Source organism: Notamacropus eugenii, chromosome 1 (genome assembly GCF_028372415.1).
Source record: "Notamacropus eugenii isolate mMacEug1 chromosome 1, mMacEug1.pri_v2, whole genome shotgun sequence".
In the NCBI taxonomy this organism is placed as follows: Eukaryota; Metazoa; Chordata; class Mammalia; order Diprotodontia; family Macropodidae; genus Notamacropus; species Notamacropus eugenii.
Genome location: NC_092872.1, coordinates 309,685,126 through 309,710,828, shown reverse-complemented (window position 1 = coordinate 309,710,828; position 25,703 = coordinate 309,685,126). Strand labels below are relative to the sequence as shown.

General features: G+C 41.0%; 1 protein-coding gene across 3 annotated transcripts in view; it reads left to right on the top strand.

The window, feature by feature from the left end:
• Positions 1-24,374, top strand: part of SUSD6 (sushi domain containing 6) — a 107,939-nt gene extending 83,565 nt beyond the window's left edge. For all 3 annotated transcript variants that reach the window (XM_072629486.1, XM_072629488.1, XM_072629487.1), the window contains 4 exons: positions 14,474-14,671; positions 15,613-15,751; positions 17,428-17,852; positions 19,648-24,374. In XM_072629486.1, the coding sequence (XP_072485587.1) occupies positions 14,474-14,671; positions 15,613-15,751; positions 17,428-17,852; positions 19,648-19,673 (788 nt within the window). In that variant the 3' untranslated portion in view covers positions 19,674-24,374. The remainder of the gene's footprint in view (positions 1-14,473; positions 14,672-15,612; positions 15,752-17,427; positions 17,853-19,647) is intronic.
• Positions 24,375-25,703: the final 1,329 nt, after the last annotated feature.

Here is a 25,703-nt window from a genome sequence, read left to right as displayed (position 1 = left end):
TCGCTCTGCCTAATTGGTCCCAGTTTGTAAATGATAGGCACACAGTCTTTCAAACTTGCTTTTGCAGTGTGTTAATTAAGAGAATTCAACTGTGGCACCAGCTGGGCATGGCTGGCTTTGTGGAAGATTGCAATTAGATGCTTCATTTTCTATTTCCTTTTCCCTCTTTCAACTTTGAAATGATAATGAGTAGGGGTTTTTACTTTTTTCAGCATAAATAGTTTGATGTACCTAATTATGTAATCATATAGTTATATCCATCTATGTGTACATACACAGCGTAGCCTTTTATGTTTTATGAATGTCAACCCCTTTTATAGTCCATTGCATGAAAATTTAGCCTTTTTTACTCTGTGACTTAATTAGACTGAGCTGGATTAGAGTACAAGGTAGGGAGGGGGAGGGAGCAACAGATGTTTTGTGTTCTATTTATGCCACCATTTCTTGTCTCCATCCCCTCCCCATTTGCTCCCCCAAAGTCAGGATAAGCTAAATAAAATTGGATTTCATTATATTATACTTTTCTGTTAGTTTAAAGCTCTGGCTACAGATCTCCTCAGAAAGTTTTTAACATCTTTCCTTCCACTCCAAGTTCTAGGAAAGCAGTGAGATTGGGCTTCAGTGTGAACACATGCATGCACAATAGAAGCCATTATTTTTCTGATGTTTGCCTCCTGAAATGAGCTTCTTTAACCCCAGCTGTTGGAACTGGGACCTGCTAGCAGCTGCATTCTGGGATTCAAACCTCGGAGGGATAGGCCATCTGCTTCCCTATGTGAGAACTAACTTGGAAAAAGAATATCGCAGAAGGGCACTGAAATGTATTTTCTCCCCTTTCTTTCCTGTTCTCAGCCTGTTTTACCTGAGAAGCTTACAATTTCATGAAGAACAGAAGAAACTTTGGTTTCCCCTCAGCAGCAAGCCCCCTCCCCCCATCCCCCCCAGATCAGCAATGTAGCAAAAACACCTCCCGCATCACATATTCCATCTCTGGGGAGGAGGTTTTTAGAGAGTGCCTGTGGCTTGGTACTGTTAGCTTCCACAAGATTCATATCAATATGACTGGAACTTGGGTTTTGTTTTTAAATGCTTCTCTCTGGTGAGAACTATTAGACCTTATATCCTGCAGGTTATAGATCCAGTATTCTTTGCTAAAAATTCTGGGTTAGGATGTTGAACAAGCCCTCTGCAGCACAGGGGCAGGACTCTCCCTGCTTCCATCCTATACCATGTGGCTATTTCTCTCTGGAACAGAGATCTTCTGCTGGTTATCACAGATTGCTGCTATGTGAGGCTATGAACACACGCAGCGTAGCCTTTTATGTCTTATGAATGTCAGCCCCTTTTAGAGTCCATTGCATGAAAGTTTAGCCTCCTTTTTACTCTGTGACTTAATTAGACTGAGCTGGATTAGAGTACAACGAGCTACATTCAGGGTTTATATTTGAGATTAAGTGGAGTAAGAGCAAGACTAGGTTATTCTGGCCTCTGCAGAACAAATGAAAACCTTGATAGGATTTTGTCTGAGTCCTGATGCAGTCTCAAACTTCGATGATCTCTGTTTTAATGCTGCGATATAATTGGGAGGGGGGGTCCCTGACCACATACTTGTTAAAGAATAAAAATTATATGCACTCTCTTTCCAGAAGCATACATTCTGAATCCAAAGGGCAGGCAAGATGCAGATAGTAACAAGAGGAATATACTGTCTCTTAAAATGTAGAGTAAGTTTAGGAGGGTTTTTTGAAGTTTCTTCAAGTCTTCCTCAGAAAAAAGAGAGCTCAGAAAGGGTTTAGAGCAGAGAAGTCAAACATGGGGCCCTCTACACTCCTTCCTGAAACAGATTAAATAAAAAAATAATAATTCACTAGGATACAGACTACGTTAATATATGGTTTCCTAAGTCAATATGTAATGCACAGGAATCTTATATACAGTTTCTCTTTGAATTTGACACAAATGGTTTAGAGAAAGAAACTTAAAATCTGTCACAAAACGGTTCAAAAACTCCCTAATAGATCCAAGTGACTGTCATCTTACACACACACACACACACTCACACTCACACTCACACTCACTCTCTCTCTCTCACTCTCACTCTCTCTCTCTCCCTCTCCCTCTCTCTCCCCCTCACTCACTGTGTCCTTTGTATATTAAGAGTCCAATCTGAAAAATGAGGTGGTTGCATCTCTAAAGGTTCTGCTGAGTCTCAACAATATATGGGGGACCAGGAAAAAAATCAGGCTCATGTATTTGGTACCATATTCGACAACAGTTCTTTCAAAAACAGAGTGAAAGGGACAATTTCAGGATATGGAAGAAAGAAACCAATGAAGTGAGAAAAATTATACTTGTCTACATCTGGGAACAAATTATAATGGCTTGCCGTGATTTTTTATTTTACATTTCAGGAATAGAATTATTCTGATGGCTTCCAGTACCCCAGGCACTGGGCACAGAAGGGCAGCTTTTTGATTTCTCATCAATCCTTCACATAATTATGCTAGTGATTCTCCTTAAGCACAGATCTAACCATATCAATTCTATCTAACCCTATGAAATATATTCCAGTCTGTCTCTCTCTTGCCTCTAGGATAAAATATTAACTCTTCTGCTTAACCTTTAAAGCCTTCACAACCTGACCCCAACTTTCTTTTTAGCCTCTTATATATTGTTGTACAATCCTTCTCTAGCTTATTTGACAGATGAGGAAACTGAGGCAAACAGGGTTAAGTGATTTGCTCAGGGTCACACAGCTAGTAAATGTCTCAGAAATTTGAACTCAGGACAGTGAGTCTTTGTGACTCCAGGCCCAGCCATTTTACTACCTAGCTGCATTGTATCCTTCCTCAAATACTCTGTGATCCAGGCAAACTGACCTCTTCACTCTGTTCCTCATTCAGGGCATCAGTCAGTGCCTTTGAACTAGCTGACTTCCATGTCTAGAAGACACATCTTCTCTCTGCATCATAGATTCCTTCAATTCCTTAAAGATGCAGCTCAAGCACCCACCTCTTCATGAAGCCTTCCCTGATCCCTTAACTGCTAGTGGGGAATCCTCCCTTTATGACTACCTTATTTGTAACTACTTTGTATTTATTTTCATTTATTCACTTCATATTTATTCTGTGCTTATATATGTACGTGTCTCTGTTAGAATGTAAGATTCTTGAGAGCAGAGATAGTTTCATTCTTTATATTTGTATTTCCAGCATCTACATATAGTAGGCACATAGTAAATGCTTATCATTTGTATTATCCTCCCTTTGATCTTGCATGAAAGAAAAACTGGTGCCCTGGACATCAAATCCCTCTTGTACCTAATTTTACTAGCAACCCTTGTATTTGTGGCATCAAGTGTGTGCAAGGTACCATTCAGGTGCTAGGGACAGAGACAAAAATAGGACTAACCCTGCTCTCAAGGTGTTCACTTTGGGGGGTGCGGGTAGTATATGGCACACCCACAGCTAACAACATATGTTTGAGGAGGGAAAGAGCACTGACAGCTCTTTAGAAGGACTTTGTGGGGGAGGTGATACTTGAGCTGAATATCTTTGAAGGATGAGAAGACTTCTGAGAGGTGTAGCCCAAATTCACCACTAAATCAGACTTGTTGAAATCAGATTTTTACTGAATCATTTTTTATCCTTAATTGGCCCATGGATACATTCTTCCTTTTCTCCTTCCCATTGTTTTCTTGTTATTGTTGAATGCGAATTGCCTTATGCAGGAGACTAGGGAGTACTGGGAAGAAATAGCTGCCTCCAACCAGGAGCTGGGCAGAGAATGGTGTAGCAATCAGCAAGCTGAAGAAGAAATTCTGTTGTGGAGAGTCTGCCAAGAAAGAGGATTGGTCATAGTCCAAAAATATATGCATTAATGATTTCTTATCCTATTTATTTCTATTGGCCCAGCGACAGCAAATGCAGAGCTCAAAGGCAGTGTTGTTATTTTTCAGGATAAAACACCTGTCTAGTACTTAGTATTAACACAGAGAGCAGACTGGATTTCCAGTCCTGTCTCATCTGCACTAACCAGCAAATGTGACCCTTACCAAGCATCTGGGTGCAGGGTAAGAGGTTATGTGCACAGAACAATGCTTCCAGCTTGGAACAGCAAAATGAATAAGTCTCTTCCTTCCTTCTGCCTTTTTGCCCCCAGCCATAACAATGATATAGGGGTGGGGAAAGCTAGCCCCAGATGGCATTCTGTTCCCCAAAAGGCTTTCTGAGTCAGCCAGTGTGAAAACATTAGAAGCTGAGTGACAGGCCATATGGGGGCTATTGATCAACCAGCAACAGCAAGGATTTTTCTGCTATTAGGAAAGAAGAAAGGGACTGATTTACTACAAATCTGAGGGGAATGGAAAGCAAGAGGTTATAATAAGTGCTTCTTTTTTCCAATCTCCACACACACTTTCCTCTACCAGAGCATCTCTTTTTACCTCCTCTTGCTTTCCTTTTCCCAATAACAGAGCTATTTCTGGAGGGAGGTTTTTAGCCTATCTGTTCCTTGGATAGATTTTTAGATTTTAAGTGTGGTGAATATGAGACATTTTCACTGAGGAGGGAGATTATTGTTGTGTGTAAGAATGGGCTCTTTATGTTTCTCAGTGCTATTGAAAATAGAGCAAAGCAGATTGTCCGGACACGCTGAATGGAAAATTTTATAGTTCTTACACAGGAGTTTCTTAAAAACCTAGGGTTCTTGGAGTTTAGGTATTACTTATCTGAGAATTATGTCTTCTAATAAGAGGCAAACTGACATACTACCCAAAAGTGCTGGGCTTGAAGTCAGGAAGACCTAGGTTTAGATGCTGGCTCTTACACTGACTGGCTTTGTGACCCTAAACAAATCACTTAACTTATAGGTACCTCTAGCAACTAACTTCCTAGGATTTAGCTATGAAGTCACCCCTTTTGGATCTGCATTGATGAAGGGAGTTCCCACACCTTGAGTTTTTCACACTGACAAATCTTTCACATATTCAGGCCATATTGTCATAATAAATTATATTGAATTTCTGATGTAAAATAATTTATTAGATAGTAACACATTTCAGGATTCTGGTTTAAACCTTCACAAATTACAGATTCAGCATTGTTTTATGAGAGAACCAGTTTTAGTTTAGCCAGTTCTCTCATTTTAGTGGGTTTTGGTGCTTATGAAATCTAATTCTTTGTTATTATTGGGAATATGTTTAGTCCACTGACAGGAAACTTTTTTTTAAACTTGTACTTTTAATATTAAAGTTCTTCCAATATGTTTTACCAGTTACAAAAAGAAAAGAGGACACAGAAGAGACATAAAATATTTGTGTTTGTGCATAGCGTTTGGCTGTACTCCCTGTGTGAATATATATTCCCTTTTGTGACCAGATTCTTTGTGTTAGGAAATTCTCATGGGATTATGGTATGAGAAGAGATGAAATATTTAAGACTAAATCTCCTTGACATGATAGTCCTTTTCTTCTAAAAGGAATGCATGACCAGTTAGAGATAATGAGCATTAACACTGTAAGATCTAAATCTGAAAAGGTATTTAAAAGGACGTTTAATCCTTCGTTTAATTTCCAGATCAAGAAACTGAGGCCTAGGAAGGTTTAAGTGCTGGAGGCCATGTGGTTCAGATCTTGTATCTGAACCCAGTTCCTACACAATCACAGCTCACGTTTATCTAGGGCTTTAAGGTGTCCAGTGACTTTTCTTACAACTCTTTTGAGGAGGAGGTGGAGAGGTAAGAGTGAAGTTGCCCGAAGAGCTCTGAGTTATCCATCCCACAAAGGAGCTCTGAAACCAGTAAGCCAGTGCCTGACCAGTAAAACATTAAAGGGGAATTTAAGTATCCAACTAGGGCAGTGAGACCTCAAAATAGTTTCTCCTCCCCTTTGTCCGTCCTGTGCACTGATGCCATAAGCCAGCTAAAGAAACTAACTGACTGACTTGACTCCCCTCCCCTTCCTTCTCATTATGTGGGAAGTTCTTGTGAGAAAATAGAGATCCATGCTGGACAATGAGCTTCCTGTCTGATTGCTAGGAAAGTTTATTTCATATGAAAAAGAGGTTGCAGATGGCACGAGAAATCTTTTTTTCTTCCCTCATGTTCAGTTATATTTCAAATTAAGGTGCTTGATATCCACCCCTAAGATGGAATTTCTCCCTTTTTGTGGGACAAGTTGAATTATATATATAAACTCTAAAAGTTTCTTCTGATTCTTAAGATTCTGTAAGATTCTCTGATTGTTTGCTTGGCCAACAAAAAGCAGAGGAGAAAAAAAAGGAAGAAAAAGAGATATCTAGGTTACCCTTGCAAACCAAAGGAAAATTTAAACCTATGCCATCCTCCCTTGCCAACCTAGAGCCTATCTTCATGAATCTACAGAAATTAGGAGGACAATTGTATTGACATATGTCTTCTACCATGTATCATTTCTCTCAGAAGAAAATAAAGGTGATATAACGCACTTTAAAGGATAGTATTGAAATAGATAGGAATACTACCCATCTAATCATATGCAGCTTTGATTCATAGAATTCTAGATCCATTAGGGACCTTATAGATCATCCATTGAAACCTCCTCATTTTATAAAGTGAACAGCAGCTCAGGTCACGTAACCAGTCTAAAGTCACACAGCCATCAAGTGGCAGGGCTGCGGCCAGAATCAGAACTGGCAATACACACCTCCTTTTTAGAATGTGAGAGAAAAGAGAAAATGAACACATGAGCATGCTGTTTTTCTGCGTCCTAAAAAACATTTCTGAAGTTATCTACTGACCTATTGTCAGAAACACCTGGCTTTTTTTCTCCCCACCATTTAACAAAGAGTTCATAGTCTAACTGTGACTGCCACTTTTATGCTGTTTCACTTTCTCTTTGAGGATTGTCACTCTTTGTGGTTTCTGACTTTTACTTTTATCATGGTAAAAACACACCAAAGAGAAGTTTATTAAGTGGCACACAACTGCAAGGAAAACACTTTGGAAAAAAGTTCTCCCCTTTCCTGCTGTCTTATACTGAAGGAATCTATTCCCAGTAATACCTTTCCCCCACCCCATTGTCAGAGCTTTCAGAAGGAGACTGTGGAAGAGTTCCTCATTCAAATAAAACATGTAGCAAAACTTTTATACCTTGAGAGAAATAATCCTTTTTTTTTTTTGTGACTGTTAGATGGCAAAACAACTTGTTTCTTCTGTGGGTGTCTGGGACAATTTCTCTTTTCCCATGCCTAGCTTTGCAGGACAGACTGGGTTGGTAAACTCAAACACCAAGACTTGTTCAATCTATACAGTAATGGAGGCTAGATGGGGGTCACTTGTGTTAAGAGTGAGAAAATACAGGACCCTTTTTTCTTCACCTCTACTCTCTCCACTCTTGTGCTTGCAAACACAATAAAATGTAAACTAAAGAAAAAGGAGTCCTTGACTGGTTTTAGAAGTGAAAGCAAAAAAAGAAGCAATTGAAGCTACTTGGACATAAGTTTTTCCAAAGAAGGTTCTGGCTCTAAATTGACTCCCTAAATCTCTTGAGTCAGGCTCCAGATTAGCCACTAAAACCTTAGTGATTCAGTAAGCAAACTGACACCCACTCAAGGCCTCTTCTCTGTATTTCTTTGTCACTGTCTTCTGTTTAACCTGGGAACTCCATTAAAGTCAAGAGAATAGACTCAATTACCAGGCACTTTAAAAGCTTGAAAATTTATCATGGAAAGCTCTTCCTTGTAAAAGTAACTCCCAGCTTAATTTAAACAGGTCCCATCTTACATAATTTAAAAGAAAAAAATGAAAATACTTTTTGCTAGCTTCCATGCACTCAAACGAGACTCCAAATTTTATAATCGAGGCATTTTTTTTTTCTCTACATAAGGGTCAGTTTTTAAGGCAAATAAACCACTGGTTTATTTAACTTTCTCCAGAGATTTAAAAAAAATAGTAATGCACAGTTTGGACGACCAGTCGATTTCTCCCATCGGTTTCTCTTAAATGGCATTTTCAGAGCCTAGGAAAAATTATTCTTTTATGGGAAACTATTAGATTTGTTCCATCACAACATAAGGGCAAACACAAGGAGAGGCTTATCCAGGGCTTCCTCTATATTTCGAAGCCCACATAGGCCAAGACTTCACTGCTAAAGTAGAAGTCAGGTGGCCACAAAAACAAAACAGAGAGACATAAAGAAAGAAGGAATCAGTCAATAAACAAATCTCACTGAACAGAAAATGCAAACAATTAATTTAAACTCTCCCACAACAGTTAAGTGAAGGTCATTAAACACATTCTCCTTTACAAAACAAAAAAGCAGAACAGGACCCACCACCCTTAAAGCAAAACAGAAGAGGGTTCCATATCATCTATCGAGAATCAGCTGGTTCAACCAGGAACAGAATAACAGGAATAAAAGTTCTTATTGATTTGAGGGGGAAAAAATAAGACTAAGAAATCTAGTTCCTCAGTCAAATGTGGGAGTTTACAGCCTCTTCTCACCTAGTTGGTTGGTCTTTGGATTCCTAGCCAATGTACCAAATAAAAATGGAAGGAGAAAGGGAAAGAAAATAAGCAGACAATTTGGAATAATAAGCTTCGAAAAAGTTTATTCAGAGACACTTTTCAGTGGAAAGGACACCAGAAAATAGCCAGCATTTATATAGTGTTTTAAGGTTTACAAAACCTTATGTTGCCTCATTTGATTCTCACAATAACCTTAGGAAGTGTGTGCTGTTATTGTCCTCATTTTACAGATGAGGAAACTTAGGCAGAGAGAGGTAAGTGACTTGCCCAGTGCCACACAGCCAGGAAGTATCTTAGGCATAATTTGAACTTGGGTCTTTGTGACTCCAAGTTCAACCCGCTATGCATTGTGCCATCTGACTGCCTAAGATAAGTCCTTTCATGGACAAGTAGCAGGTACGGGGCTGATTTCCACAGAAGAGTGCCAGAGTTAGCAGCCTTTTTAAAGCTTGAAGGAAACAATTTATTGTTTTGAAAATTGTTTATCACTGCCCTTGCAGGCTGGACAAAGTAACCTGTTTTCTTTAAGCTTAGCCTTCTAAGCAGGACAAAGCAGCTTGTTTCTTCTGTAATTGTCCACAACTTCTCATCCTTCATGCTTAGCCTTGCAGAGCAAACTGGAACTGGGATAAACTCAAACATGGAAACTCTATCTTTACTATAATGGAGGTTTCTAAAATGAAATCACTTATGTCAAGGGAGGAAAAATATAGGGCCCCTGTCTTGCCTCTATACTTTTATTCGTTAAGCTTACAAATTTTACAAGCTTAGTTCTGGTGGGAGATAAGACACTTAGTAGAACTATGGAATAAATTTGGTGGCTCCCTATATGACTTATGGTCTCTCTGCCCCTGCTTCTTCCTAGCCCACCCTCTAAATCTTTCTTCTTTATCCTTAAAATAAAATTATTCTACCTCCAAACACTTTCCTTATCCCTCTCATTTCCTTTCCTTCTCTTTTCTGTTGTTAGTTTAAGAGGCCAGATTTTGAAATTGAGACAATTTAAAGGTCACCATGTAAATAATGCTCTTCTGTTTATATAAATAATAAATATACCAGTCACATTCCAAATATTGCTTATATAGTATCCCTAGGAAGAACAACCAAGTTAATTTGTTAAATTTCATGACTTTTCAGTCCCCAAAACTTACTAGCTCATCTCCCAAAATGATCTGTATGCAGAGGCATCAAGAGTGAAAAGCTCCCAGAGAAAGTCCCAAGGGAGGCTCAGAAACTCACAGTCAAGACCTTAGAAGTAACCAGGAGAAGCAGTGGTCAGCACAGGCACAGCCAATCTCAGATGAGACACCCAAGCACTAAAAAGCCCTTAGCATTCTGTCCTGAGATGCTCAAGAGCAGGGCTTCTCAACTTTTTTGTGAATCATGAATCCTCTGGCAAAGAACAATCTTTATAATGCTCAAAAATAAAACCTACCCAAAAAGGAGGTGATAACTAAGGTTGGAGAAATTAATAAACACAAAAATATATAGACTGTTATAAGAAACCCCCAAGAGGTGCCCAAAAATCCAGACTAAGAGGAGGGAATGCCTACATAACAGTTACAGAGACTCAAAGGAAAAAAAAAATGAGTTTTCCATAAAGACTACTTTAATGCCTGGAAAAAATGAAGCAATAGATTAAAAAATGAAATGAAAACTCTTGAGGAAAGAATTGGAAGGAGAATAAATAGCTCAGAGCAGAATTACCCAAGTAATGAAAGTTGAAATGGCCCAAATGAAAATCAGTGACTCCATGAGAGAGCAAGAAATATTAGAACAAAACCAAAAGATTTTTAAAAATGGAAGAAAAAATAAGATATATGCTACCAAAAGTAACTGACATAGAATGCAAGTCAAGGAGAGGTTTTTAAGAATCCTTGAACTCCTTGAAAACCATCATTTTAAAAAACCTAGATAATTTTAAGAAATATTTTTTTAAGTGGGCCATTAAAACATTTTAAAAATGCATAGAAGAGAACAGAAAGGAGTTTAAAAAGAAACACAGATAAACAGGGCAATTTTAAAAGTAATATCATGGATTATTTTCTTTTAAAAGCAGTAGTATGAAATGAGAGATTCACTGTTTCATATATGATCTTCCTTTTATGTTCCACTGTGTATATGGAAAGGCTCATATTTGAGGTGTTTAAGTTCAGATTAACTTTTTTTTTTTAATTAAGGCACTATTTAAATGTTAGCTGTCATTTATTATCATAATTATTTAGATTTTGAGTTGTAATGTCTGTAAATGACTCAAAAGTCATTTCACCCAAGTCCTTCATTTTATAGACAGAACTGAAAGTGACGCAGTGGATGGAGGCTGGGCCTGCAGTCAGGAAGAACTGAGTGAAATCCAGCCTTAGAGACTTCCTAGCTATGTGGCCCTGGGCAGTCCCCTTAAGCTCCCTCTCAGTTCCCTCAACTGTAAGATGGAGACAAGAATAGCACTTTTCTCCCAGGGTTGTTGTGAGAACCAAAGGAGAACATACTTGTAAAGTGCGTTGCCTCGCACATCGTAGGGCTTTAATAAATGCTTGTTTCCTTCGCTTTTCCTTCAGTTCTCTTCCTTCCCTGAAATGAACTGGCCAAGGTTGCTTTAGGAAATAGTAGAGCCAGAATTCATACCACAGACTCTCCAAACTCAGGCACCTTCCATGGTAACACTATACTTCTCCCTAGTTCTTGAGTTGTTGTTATGAACAATTCTATTATACCATCCTGTAGGTGTAGATTTGGGCTGAATATTCCAGGACATACCCTAAAGTTGTCTTTATTACTAATTCATATGAAAGCTTGTTTTTATTATGAGTTACCTCAAATCACCACTACCATCCTAATTGTAAATGGCTAATAGAGGGTCCCAGTGATCAGGGTTCTATTTAGTCAATGTTGCCTGACTAGTTGATGATACAGGCTGGTGTGAAGGCGAGTGCCCTCAGAGTCCAGGATTTTAGTCTGGGCTCTGCCCCTGAAAAAGCTGCGTGACCTCAGGCACATTGTGTAGAATCAAAGGTACCCATCAGACATGGTAACAATTCCAGAGACGGTCACCTGCTTCTCTTTATCTCTGCCCTCCTGAACTGGAAGCAAATAGTTGTGCTTCTTGTGCTCATGAGTAATAGAAAACCAAGAAGGGAACATAAATTGATTTTTCCCTGTCTTCAGCCTCTTCCCCCACCCCCACTCCCTTTAAATTATGCAGCATGCCAGTCAGGCATGATAATTGTCTTCCTTTATTGATGGCCCAAGCATGAAACAACCTCTGGCATCCTGTCATTGTCATTTAGACAGCCTGATGAGTAGATTAAGTCCGGAAATGGTGACTCCTTGTACCTGTCGGGCTGATTCATTGCTCTTAGGATTTTTGATCCTCCCTGATGATCTTCCCCTGTCCTGCCCACTGCAAATAGACATTTAGAAGGTAATACCTCAGAGTCTCCATTACAAATGACTGATCTTCTACTGAGCCTTGAAGACCTTGACTCAGTCCCAGTAGTCAGGAGCAATGCCAGATTGTTTCTTTTGCTCCTGGTGTGTCCTAAAGTAATTTACCTTGCCCACATATTCTGTCTTGGGCTGGTGATAGCTTCTGCAATACCGAGCCTGAGATCTCCCAATTTGTTTTCCTTTCTCTAACCTTGTTAAGCTTGATGTTTTTGTCATGCTAGTTTTGATTTCCCGAATTAAGACTGCTCTTTGTCTGGGGTATTCAAATTTGTGTAATAATTGGAACGTAGATGATAGAACTTCTCCTAGAAAACCAGAGAGTAAATTGAATGGGAGATCTTTCTCCTCTGTCTAGCCACCTGCCTTGACTGAAATAAGGCCGACATACTTTGTTCCTGGAAACTAGCCCTGTGACGCTCTGTATTAATCGGTGGGAAATTTTGCTGTTGGGGAAATATTTAGCTGGAGGAAGTTAATGTGTTGACATAGAAAGCTAGAGATTAAGTCCCTTGGATTCTAGAAGGACTTTGTTGTACTGAGTAAGAGGGAGAATGTGTAAAGGGCGAGTGTCCTAATAAGGACTCTTCTTAAGAAAGCAAGTGAACTTTCAAATGTAAAGCCTGAGGGTGAGGGATAGCAAAGGTAAAGGGTAAGTCTCTTGTCTTTTATTTAGGAGTTACCTGATTAGGTTCATTAGCAGTATTTGCCCAAATATCTGTCTAGCTAAATGGTGGCTTGTTTTCTTCCAGAATATATTTTGGAGAGTCTGGTGGAAATAATTAACAAGTAGGAAATTGTGATTTGTAAAGTGGGGCCAAGGACTTTAACAATAGAAATGACCCTGTATGTGCCTAGTCCTTTCTCACTGATTCCTACCTATTTTTCAAATGCTACCTCTTTACTTCCTTGCCCACCCAAGCCCAGGATGACATCTTTCTTCTCTGAACTCTGCAGTGACCTTTGGGATCATGGGGTTAAGAGCTAGGAGGTTCTTAGAGATCATCTAGTTTTAACTCCCTCCTTTTTATACCTGTAGCACTTTCTGTATTAATCTGTATTAATCATACGACATTTAACGTATATGCCTTCTTTTGTTCATTTGTTACCTTCTTATATGTACTTGTCCCCACAACTAGATCATAAATTCTTTGAGGATAAGGGACTTCTTTGTATCTTTACCTTTTCTACATAATAAGTACTGTATTTACTGATTAGTTGAAGGTGATTCTGAGGAACATAGCATCTTAGAAGGGACCTTTGAGGACGGAGGTTCAGTAACCTGCCCAGTGGATAGTTCAGTGACAGAGCAAATATTCCCACCCAGGGACTTTGGCATCTGTGCCAAATCCAGCACTCTTCCACTGTATCCTGCCATCTGTGTCCCTGAACATGTGTGTATATATGTAGTCCTCTGTGAGAGTGAAGTCATTACCACCACAGCAAAGAATGATAAAACCATAAAGTGACAAATACTGTTTTTTAGGCAAATGATGCCTGTGATATTCAGGAAGAAGACAAGAGATTGAGGGGGAGAGGGTCATTTGAACTGGGAATAATTCTCTTGAGAAATTCTTAGTCTTGGAGACATTGGTAAGCTTCAGGAAAAGTTGGGAGTCTATGAATTCCTAGCCTCTACCCTGCTGCCCCTGGTACCGGGGGAGTGGGAGTGGAGGTGGGGCATGTGCTCCTTCCTTTCTGCCTCTCAGTGTTCACTGTTTCCCTTCTCTGAGAGGATATGCACGAAAGTGCCTGTGGTGTGAATTATGCATCTGTACATCTATTTCAGGAGGTTGCCAGGGGTCTCTCATATCCTCCCTCCCTTTCCAGCTGCCATTTGGTTGTTGGTTCAGGTTCCCACACTATACTAAGACCTGCCCCTGGGCCTACAGATAACCAGGTCAGTTTGACTGTCTTAAAAGGTTGATTCAGCCACCAAACTCTTGGCTGAAAGGCAACAGATACCAGAAGAACTTTGGGAAGAAAAATGGTTTAAATTAGTCTCTAAAGCACAAAGCTTGGGAAAAAATAAAGTACTTTTAAGTGAGAAAAAAATTTAAAAAGCACAAAGCTCGGCCTCTGCTTTGACCTGAATTTAATTCATTTTGATTAGACTGTGAAATACCTTCATAACATGGGTGATAAGAAATAGAATTAATCTCTTCCCTTTAGGTTAACTGTTACATTTGGCTTTATATTATGTCCAAATCAGTGTAGTAGTGAGGTGTATTATAATAAAGATATATATTTGTTTCTTCCTTCATTACTTGATTTCTTGTAAACAGTGCAAAATGGGGAAAGGTAAAAATGCAGGGAATTAAACTTCCCCAATTTCAGAGCATTTCCCTTTTTAACTTTAGCAATCACCAAAAACTTCGGCCATAGTTCCTTAGGCCCTCTTTCTGAAGGTATGAGATAGTTCCTCATACCTTCCTCATGGTATGAGTCTTCTTGCTGTTTTATTTAGCTGAAATTTCCAGGAAAATTCCTTAACATATATTTCATCCATTTTTTTCCTTTTTAGTGTGTCCTCGACCACCAGCACCAGAAAATGGTGGCTTCATCTGCCACCCAACCCCCTGTAAAGCTCCCTTGGCATCAGGCAGTGTCATCGAGTACCTATGTGATGAAGGCTACATGCTGAAAGGAGATTACAAATATCTGACATGTAAAGATGGAGAATGGAACCCAGCCATGGAGGTCAGCTGCCATCACAGCCAAGGTCAGCCTAGCATTTATGCTAGAGGATATGAGAGAGAAACTCAGATTCCCTTTTTGAAGTGGGAAGTCATGTCTACTTCCTCCAGTGTTCTGACAGTGTTGGCCCAAGTGTAATTTGTACTCAGACTACCTGCTTGTACACAGGTCCCAATGCCCTCATTATCCCCTTTGTCCTTGCTAATCCTCTTTGTGAAAGATGTCATGACTAATGCACATGCCGCTGCATGTAATTGAAAGGTGACCTTTAAGTGCTTGATAATTTGCCGAGATATTTCCCCAGTATGGAGACTTAACTTTTCATTCTCAAAGTCTCTTGTTTTCATAGCCAACTGCTGGTGACCTTTGAGCCTCATCCGTGGGACACAGTGGTTATTGTTCCCTACTTCGCCTACCGCATTCCCTCAGTGGAAATCAACTCTTTTGTTATATGAACAACAGTTTAGCTGGAGAGATCTCACTCCCCTTGTGTTTCACCTAACAGGAAAACACATGCAGCCTATAGGAAAATGTGTCATATGCCCTATTTGTGTTTCATGAATGGATTTCTAATCCAAACCATGTTTAACCCATGACACTCTAGGGGAAACCCTGAGGGGCAAAGAAAAATTAGTGTTTCTTACAGAAGCTGGGAACAGGAGTTGTCACAGGCTCTGTAGGCATCACAGTGGAACTTACTAGTTCAAATTTGATTTTAAAACTTCCTACTGCCATCAGAGACAGTGGATTTGAGTAGATCTGATGACCTAACAGTGATGGTTTTAAGTATAGTCAGAATTGGATATTTAGGAATCGAGATGAGGAAAATTTTTCAGTGAACTCTGAAACACACACAGCATGATATGTGTGATAGAGCCTGGCATATACTTGGTGGGACCTGTTATATTTGGGCTGATATGTTGCATTTTTGTGGGTATGGACTGCTATGGGTGCTTGTTTCTGTAGACAAAGACCTTCACGCAACAATTGGTGTACCTACCTTGTCGATAGTGGCCTCCACAGCAAGCTCGGTAGCACTCATCCTTCTCCTAGTTGTGCTGTTTGTTTTGCTGCAGCCAAAACTGAAGTCATTTCATCATAGCAGGTGAGCTTGATAGATGGAATGGAAGGGGGGAAGGGGAGGAGGGGAGGACTCAGAAAAAATTGACAGTTGGGGTTCACAAATGCAACTTGTAGAAAAGCCCTGGAGTCACCCAAGTTCATTTTTCCTTTCCATTTTCAGAAATTCAAGAAGGCAGCAGAGACTTTCCATTCTGTACTTAGGATGGCTGCTTAAATCTAATTGATTTCTAGGCCCCCTGAGCTAGAAGAGTAGGAATGGAAGTGGTTTTTCCTGTCTGTCCTTGTCACATTGCATCTCTCCTTATTTAAATCCAGACTGTAATTCCCTTGAGGGATTAGCCAGCTCTCACAGCTGCCTTGGAATTGACCAAACTTGGGGAGCTATGCTAAGAGACAGAAACAATAAGCCCAAAATGAAAAATCAGCTCTGCCCTCGAGGAGTTTATAGTCTGCAGGAACGTTGTAGAGCCCTCTCTCTTGGAGTTGATTTCTCACGGTAGAAGCCACCTTCAAGATTTGGTCAGATGTTTTAAGAGGCTTCTCGTTCTCAGGTGCAGAGTAAACCAGAACCTTTACACGCTCCTTTCCCCAACTCAGTTCAGTTCCTCTCATTCTAGTCAATCATTCTTCTAGTCACTATTTGAGATTCTGGTGTGAAATACAGAATAAGCCAGCATTCCTTTAGGTTCCAGGCCAGAGCTGAAGTGGAGTTTACCTTGGGATATCTAGGTGAGGTTGTTTGTTTTCATTTTGTAGTTGTTCTATTGTTTAAAAGAAAAAGGTGCTGACCATATCAGTGGATGTAAAATAAGATTCTAAGAGGGAATTGCACATTTTTAAGGGAACTGTTTTCAAATATTTAAACATACTTTAGGGGCTAGAGACTAGATCTGTTATTTCTCTGGTAAGGAAACTCCCTGGAGAGAGAACTCCTACTATCAATGCAGGTTGACACCTTCCTCTTACCTCATGGTTGTTTAGAGTTGCTTAGAGAGAACACTGAAAATTGAGTGACTTTCTCAAGGTCACAAAGCCAGTACGTGTCAGAGGTACGACCTGAACTCTGCACTTGCCGGTTTAAGGTTGGCTCTCTGTCCAGTAAAGTGGATATGCAAATATGATGACCAGCCAATACTTTGTTAGACTAAATGAGTAACTATGTATTTGAAAATAATAGAAACCGATTCTACACTCAAACTTTCTCCCAGTTAATTTTAATTAGTGCCCTTTTACTGTAGTTAGCATATAAAATCTAGTGCAAGAAGTCAACTAACTTTTAACGAATGATATCTCATATTTACATAGACTACCCTCTGCTTTCTGTGCTGTCTTTTATAACAAGTCCCCTTTCTTCCAAAGGCTGCTAAATATTTTACAAATGCCATGTCATTAATGCTCACAGTTTTCCCTGTGAGGAGAGAAGATGGCAGGAAGGATTATATTTACTGCTGGGTAAAGTAAGGAAACGGAGAGCTGACACCAAAAGTCAGAGGAATGGGAAGAACTAACATATCTTGACTCACAGACCAGTGTACCTAATTTACTAGACTCTGTCTCATCCCTTCTCCTCTTGTCCAGCTTTGGCAAGTAGATGGCAGAGTTTTCTTGCAGCTTTTAAATTTATAAATAAATAGATGATAAAGCGCTCATATCTAACTCTTGTTGCTTTCCCTTTTCCCTTTTCTACCCCAAATGCAGACGTGATCCAGGGGTGTCTGGTGACCAGGTCTCCATTATGGTGGATGGTGTTCAGGTGGCCTTGCCATCATATGAAGAAGCAGTGTATGGCAGCGCTGGGAATTCTCTGCTGCCTTCTAATTCCCGAGTACAAATTGTATTATCTGAAGGGGCCGGGCCAAGCAGTGCAAGGGAAGTACAGCAGCAAGACCAAGGAGGCTATATCTGCTCTTCCTCAGGGGGAGAAGATGACGCCCCAGGACATTCTGGCTTAGGTGATGCTGGGAGTGCTCAGCACTCAGAGACTGTGATGGTGCACCAGGCCACCACCTCCTCTTGGGTGGCCGGCACAGGAAACAGCCATCCAGCACACAAAGATGCTCCAGACTCAGAAAACAGCGACATACAAAGCCTTTTATCTCTCACTTCCGAAGAATATACAGATGGTAGGTGGTCTCACTGACCAAGAATTCTTGACTGCTCAGAGCTTTTGCTGCAGAATCAACAGAGATTCTAGTTTTCTTTCAGTCTTTCCAATGCCTTAATAGATTCAGTTTATATTCATTTTGTACTTTGACATAAAAGAAAGAGATAGCTGGGGAGAGTTTCTGGGATCGAACCTACAAATTCTTCCTTAATTGGGTCATTTTAGCCTTGTCTGTGGAGCTCTGTGAAGTTCAGATTTTACTATGACTCTTGCAGAATTCTGTAAGAATTATGTATTTCAGACAAGTTCACTAAAGAATTTCTTACCCTTTTTTTCTTGCTCTATCCAAAGCACCCTGATTCTATTTATTTTACAAAGAATCAAGAGCCAATTGAGCAAAGTGAGGAGAGGAGGGACCATTTTAATTGTTCATCAGCATGATGACAGAGAAAGCTTGGATGGGAGTAGGGGAAAGAAATAAGCATTTATGTGGCACCTACTATGTGCCAGGCACTTCACTAAAGTCTTTACAGATATTATACCTCTGATCCTTACAGCAACTGTGTGTGTGTGTGTGTGTGTGTGTGTGTGTGTGTGTGTAGCTATATTCTGTATTTATATCAGCTATCATTGGTGTTATTGTCAGAAGACAAAATTAACATTTACCAAGGATGCTGAGTATAATAGTTTTAAAAATTTAAAAATACCAAGAGTCAAGAATAATATCATTTGTTGAATATAGCAAAGGTACATTGTATGTTTAGCCAGCCTCTCCTGATTGAACAAAAAAGGAGTAAACCCCTTTGAAAAAGTTGACCCATATTTTAAACATGAACTCCCAAAGACCCCCCCTATAAATGTCATAAGCTACCACATGTGGAGTGAAGCAGGTGTCAGGAGCTAAGTAATTTTTTATTGTAGCTATTGTTTGGGGTCTTTTTGCATTTTTAGGCATGCATTACTTTTCCCACAAAAACATAAGTGAAGTCACACTTACATCTATCCTCTGAAACTGAATGCGTAGATTATACCTCGAAAACTGTCTGGTTAGAGGCATATGTCCTCTTGACTTCACTCTGGAGTTTACACTCGATAGTCCATATACCCTCACTGCCGTAGAGCACCCAAGAAGTTCTGATTGACCCTTTTCTCATCTCCCTTTACTTCAGTGTCCAAGTCATTCAGGAACTTAATTCAACGAATTTTTTTTAAACTCTTCTGTGTATACCACATAGAAGTAATAGAAATATAACATGTAGCCTTTGTGTCTGAGCTCACAATATAGTTGGAAAAGAGGATACGTACTTATTAAGCAGTTAATATGAGGTTGTATAAGTGCCCCAAGATCTGAGAGCTGAAAAGGGAACAGCTCAGTGGTCTACAGTAGGCTTTGAAAGCTTGACCTTGGGAGATAGGCAGGCTTTTGATGAGGGAAACAGCAGGAATAAAGTTCTAGGACTGGGAAGGAAGTTGGCATATTCAGAGGGGCAGTAAAGGAGAAATGAAGAGTGATAGCAAGAGAGGATGGGAGATTGAGGAAGAGAAAGCCAGATGACAGCATCGGACATCAGACTTTGTCCTGTGGGCAGTGGGGAAAATATGTAAGATTATGCTCAACTATTCCCTTTTGTACCTTCCCTGGTTCCCTATATGTAAGTAAGTGGTATACATAAGTAAGAAGAATGCCTGGGCATTTTATTTTTTACTACTTACGCTTTTAAACATACTAACTCCACATAGAGAGCTCTATAATCTTGACACTGGATTGAAGCAAGGAGTGTTAACCATTTTCTTTTTCTTTGCCTCTCTTTTAGATATCCCATTGTTGAAAGAAGCATGAAGTTTGCTGCCGTCTTCATGTGGCCTCTTTCCCCTTTATGTTGTTCCTTCCTGCCCCCTCTTCATTTCCCCTTGGTTTTTGAGCACTCTGTGCAGCCTCTACCCACTGTCCTATGCCCTCCTGCCCTGGTGATTAGAGCAGTGCCCCAAGGACCTTCTGGCCAAACATCCAAAGGAAACCTTTGCCAGGCAGCCAATGGGGCTGGTCCCATACTTGGCCTCTCCTGCCTCTCTCTTTCTGGTGAGCTGAGACTGGGCCCTTCCTTCCTTCCTTTCTTCTCCCTCCCCACCCCCCACCTCCTTGGACCTCTTCAGTCCTCCCCTCAACCAGCTGTTTAGCAGCGGCCCCCACAGGCCATAGCACGGCTGTCTTTACTTGTGCCTTCCCCCAGCCCCCAGGCCTGTTGGCTCAACACTGGCCTGAGTGGTTGTGCTGTTGCTGCTGCTATTGCTGCACAGGATGCAAAAGGTCTGTGGGGCCAGTGCCCCTTTCATTACTGTTGGCAGCAGTAAGCCCAAGGTTGAGCGTTTGCTGGTGAGGAAAGGCTTCAGGGTAGGGGGGGTTATTGAGGGGGGTTGGAGGTGGGGGAAGAGGGAAATTAACCCCCCAGTGGCTGCCTTACGGTGAGCAGCTTTGTACTTGGATGGTGCATCTGTGACTTCTTCAGCTATTAGGATCATTGAGAATCATGCCAGTTTTCAGCAGTTCTGTGTTGATCAATCCAGGGGCCAAGAATACTAGCCCCTCTTTCACTGATATTTTTAGGTGATGCGTGTGAGGAATCTCCAAGGGGAGGGAGAGCATGTAGAGGAGGCAGCTGTTGTCTTTCTAATATGCAAGATTCCACTTACTGGGCCTGGCTTCTCAGCCATGACCTTTGTCTTTCCCCCATTCCCTAGATTCTAAAGGAAAGCACCATGTGGCCTCCTGGGTTTGTTTTCCTTTTCCCAGGCCTCTGTGGCAAAGGTGAGGAAGAGAAGTCAGAAATCATCTAGTACCCATCATCATTCCCTCCCCTGCACATGCTGGTTTTCCCAGGCTTGCAACTAGTATTTTGGGCAAGTTGCATCTTTCTGGGTGTGTGGTGATATTATGGAGCTGGAGGAGCGGACATGCCCTCCTTTCTCCCAGACACAGTGCCTTGGGTGTGGCTGCAGGCAGCCCAAACCCTGGGTCCTGAGCATTCCTGTCAACACAGTCACGTGCCTTAGTAACTGTGCCCAAGAAGCACCCTGCTACTTAGTGCTGCTGCTTTTCCCACCTCACCTTTTCCTCTCCCACCCCACTCTCCCCTTTCTTCTTTGTCACAGCTGACAGATGACTTTCTTGTCTTCCTTGGAGCTCAGGGAGAAGGGCTAAGAAAGAGCCTGAGCTACTACCCTCACTCCATGACACACCTGACTGCCTTGCTGTGGATGAACCGTTGCCAAGCAACAATTAGATTGAGGGATAGAGAAGGAAGGGCATTCTAGAAGAGCCATGTGTGTTTGGGGAGCAGGCATTATTCTCTAGAACCATTGGTTTCCTAGAGAAAAAGGCCAGAGTCTAGGCATTTAGGCTTTTTATAGGTTGCATGACAAAGCCTCCCATAGACAGCTTCCATGATGTTGCGCTTAGAGAACAATTCAGTGACCCTCTTCATTTGACCATTGTGAGAGCTCAAACAGACATTGGATAAAAAGGGGACCAAGGCTTGGGAATGTTTTAGAAGCACAGGGGCAGAAGACGTTGAAGACACCTGTCTTTAATTCTTTTCCCCCAGCTTTGTTTTGAAGACGGTAGTAATAACTTCCAACTATTATGTAACCTGCTCAACAAAGCCTTTGGGGACTACTTCCAGCTGTCTTAGACGATGGCAGTGACCACAAAGAACAACTAGGAAGAGAAACTTCTCTCAACCAGCAGTGTGACTGCTCCCCCCTTAAACTCCCTCACATATCCTTACAACACTGCACTTTATTGCACTGTCATCCCCGTGTTTTAGCGACAAGAAGCAGTCTCCCTTCCTCATAGAGTAATAATAATGGCTGACATTTATATGGAGCTTTAAGGTTTTCAAAGTGCTTTGTAAGGGAAGTGCCTGTTATGCTCCATTATTCACTTCCTCCTCCCTTGCCTTCCACCACCATACCCTTACTCTTACCCAAAGCCATGTGAGTTGCGGGGAATTTGGGGAGCGGCTCTGTAAGGAGACTTCCACAGCAGACACTACTGCTTCATAGAGGGACTTAAGGCCAGGAGAAGATTTCCTGCAATGAAGCAGAATGGATGTCAAGTGAACCCCTGTCTCCACAACCACTTTTAGTATCTAGAACCACAGGCAGCTTCTGATCCCCGGGAGGAAGAGGGGGAGGGTCCCTCATGCCACTGCTGCCTGGCCACAAGTGGAGCAAGTCCAAGCCCTTCCTTTCAGTCTTCCTAAAATGGTGGAAAATAGAAACGGCTAAGGGAGAGACAATCCTGCCTCCCCACTAAGCCTTCAGCTTGTGCATTCCCGTGTTTGAAAATCTGCACGTAGCTATGCCCCAGGATACCAGAAAGAGAAGATCTTACCATGTTTTGTTGTTGTTGGAGTGAGCCTCTCCTCAGAGAACACACTCCAGATTCCTGTGCTTACCATGCAACATATGGACTATTTGGTTGTGCTTTAAAAAGGAAAAAAGAGAAGGTTCCCCATTTCTGAAGTTCCATTCCACTGGTCTTGCTCAGACAGAGCAACCTACCCAGGGGACTAACTGCGTGCCCAGACATGCTGCCATATTAGGAGAGAAAAGGAAAAAGTGAGGAGCAAGATAAGTCCATGAGTCCTTTGCTCCCACCTGCTTTGGTTACTGGAATGTGAAATAAAGGCAAGGCTGTTGAGAAGCCTGTATTGGATTAAATGAGACCTCTTTCATGAAACAGCCCATCCTGTATATACTGGAGTTGAGGCTACACATTAGCTGCTAATAACCGGAACAGCTTCAAATAGAGTAATTCCCTCCCTCCCCCAGAACAACCTTTTAATGAATCCTCAGCAGGAAAACAACCTGCATTTAGCCCCTCAATACTGTTTTCAGGGCTCATGGACCTTACTTTGACAACTGCAAAGGGATTCAGGGAGTTTAGCAGCTGCTTTGAGGTGGGTCCTGGCTCAGAGACAAAGGCATGCTCTGTTGGACAAAGCAACCAGGCTGATTGTTGGTGGTCCCTAGGGGAAAACAAAGTACCCAAGGGAGCTTCTTTGGATGACACTACATGGCAAAACACAAACCACTGTAGGTGAACTGAGCAAAAAGCATTTGTCAGCTTTTTAGGTTTTAGGAAGGTAATGGTCAGCGCCAAAGGACTAAATTTTTTTTCTTTTTCTTTTTTTTTTTGCACAAAAACTATTCTGTCTGCCTCAGTGCAAGTTTTATATCCTGTTGACTTGCACCACCATAGTTACTTCAAAGAGAACCAGTATAAGGTGAAAATTCCTTTTAAAGTAATACCTGTTCTTTGCAATGCCTTAGTTTAACATTTTGCCATCTCTGCAGTTTATTTTCCCACCTTCCATTGCACCTGGTGTAAACTTGACCACTTCGGTGCTGTGCTGTCCGTTCCCCCTAGTTCTTCTGATTTGGGGTTCCAGCACTGCCCAGGAAAGCTTCCATCTAATTCTATTTCCTAGTAAGTAGATTGTATTAGATACAATATCTCACTGTACATTCTATAAGTCTTCTATTTAAAAACAAAATTTATACTAATAACCTCATCTGCCTCCATCCTTCCAATCTGTCCATCTGTCCCCCTCATAAACATTCTAATAAGCTCTATTGAGAAGCTACCTAGCAAGACAAAGGTATAGATTTCCTGCTTTCATTCCCAGGAACACAAAGAGTAGCAATCTAGTCATCCTTTCCTGCATCCTGCCCTAGCTTTCAAGTTCTTTGCTTGCATACCTCTGCTTCCTCCATATTTAGGAAAGCATGTGAGCACAGAGATTGGAATATGCTGTAAAAAATATCTGTCTTGGCTTTAAAAACAAAAACCAGGCCCCACAGTTCGGTTCCCAGATGTGGATTGGGGATGGCAAAGCTGCCTTTCCCACGGGAACCATTTGGCTTCCTTCTTTTCTTTGGATTCAATTTGCCTATTGCCAGGAAAGAAATTGGATCAGTCTTTTGCTTTGGACAGAGGTTTTGATGTTGAGCACTGTACCTGATAGCTTCCATGAAAAGGGGGAAAAGAATAGATTGGACTTTACTGGGAAGCAATGCCTGTTTTACTTTTAGCTTAAACTTGAAGTTTTCAAATGAAAGCCCCCAAAACTGAGTACTCTGCCAAGCAGAAGAGGGGAGTCCAGGAGGGACAGTGTGGGAGCTGAGGTGTCAGACTACCTCCCAGTGAGGGAAGAGACTGGTAGTTAAGCCAGGAAGAGTTTGGTGGCCTTCCATGCATTTCTTCAGTTCTTATCCAAACTGCACCACTATGGAATCCTTTGTAGAATGGTACTCATATATAATGTGGGACTTAAAAGAACAGATATGTAATTGATGCTGTGCAGGATATCAATCATTTTTATTTTGCTTTATTTTATAAACATGTATCCTGTACATTGCAGTGGGTGTGAAGATAGTATTTTAATATTTGTACAAAGTTTAATTTAATTTTAATTGTTCTATGTATATAACTGCATTTCTAAATAATAATAATAAAAAGCAAGTTATTTTAAAATGAGTAAGCAGTATGTGCAATCTTTCCAGAAGTTTTCTGCTAAAAGTTTGAGATGAAATTCATGGATAATGAGCTAGAGTGAAGATAATTTTAGTTAAGGACTGATAGACTGTACAATTTATATTTTTCTGGTATTGGACATTGCCATCCACTTTACTTTATACTACCTGTTTGCAGAGCACTGCTGAGTACTAGGGGATCAAACGTAGTCCCTGTGATCATAGAGCTTATAGTCCTTTAGAAGGAAATAGAACTGACACAACTAATAATGGAAAGTAAATGGTAAACACTGAGCTATTTGTGGTACCAAGGCAAGGTCATTATCAACTAGGGGAGGCTTCCTGAAAAAGTGGGCATTTGAATTGGGTTTTATAATGCTTTGGAATTCAACAGACCAAGAGAGTGGATTAGAACAGGCCAAGTATTCCTAGCAAAGATTGTGAAGGAGCCATGAAAGTGTGAGGCAGGAAAATGTTCAGGCAGTGAACACTATCATGCATTTGTGGGATAACCAATTAGATTTAGGGGTGCAGTGTAGGGCCTTGAAACAATTACCTTGACTATTGGCCCCATGTGTTAAATAGCTGAGGGAATCAACCGCAGGATACAATCAAAAGAGAAGTTGAAAGGGTTAACCTAGAAGTGCTTAACAAGGGGATCATGGTGGAAGAAATGCAGATTTATTTTTTCCAAACCTTTTAACTGAAATTCAGCATTTCATTATGTATGTGAGCAATATGCCATTATTTTTAGAATGAGTCCATCACACAAAAAAGTTGGACTCCTCATTGCTGAGGTCTATCCCAGATGCTCCAGTGATCTCCAGAGTTGGGGTGGGTTAGAAAAATGTCACATTCCACCTGCCTTGCTTATGGCCAGTCATACACTTAACCATTCATCCAGCATTCTGCTAGGCCTCCTCTTGCTGTTGTGCAAGTTGCTGAATGTCTTTCTTCCAAGTCAGATATCAGTCCTTCCGGGGACTAACCAATACCTGAGAGCTCATAACAGAAGTTGCAGAGGTGCCATTGGGAAAATTCATGAACACCTCAGCCTAATCAGCTCATCCCTTCACCCCCATTCCTTCATGGCTGTGGTAGAGGGCCCCTCAGAGCCACAGTGCACTTTGCAATCCAGTGACTAAAAGTCCCATCTGCCCTCATTCATTTTGGTAGGGTCACAAATGGCAGAGGATGATCAGGTCTGGATAGGTCTTGATGTATATTGAAGTTTTCATTACGTTGTCTTTCCACTAAAACCTACCCCTGAATTTCCCTATTACTATTCAAGGGCGTCATTATCTTTCCCTCACCGAGGTTCACAGCCTTGGTA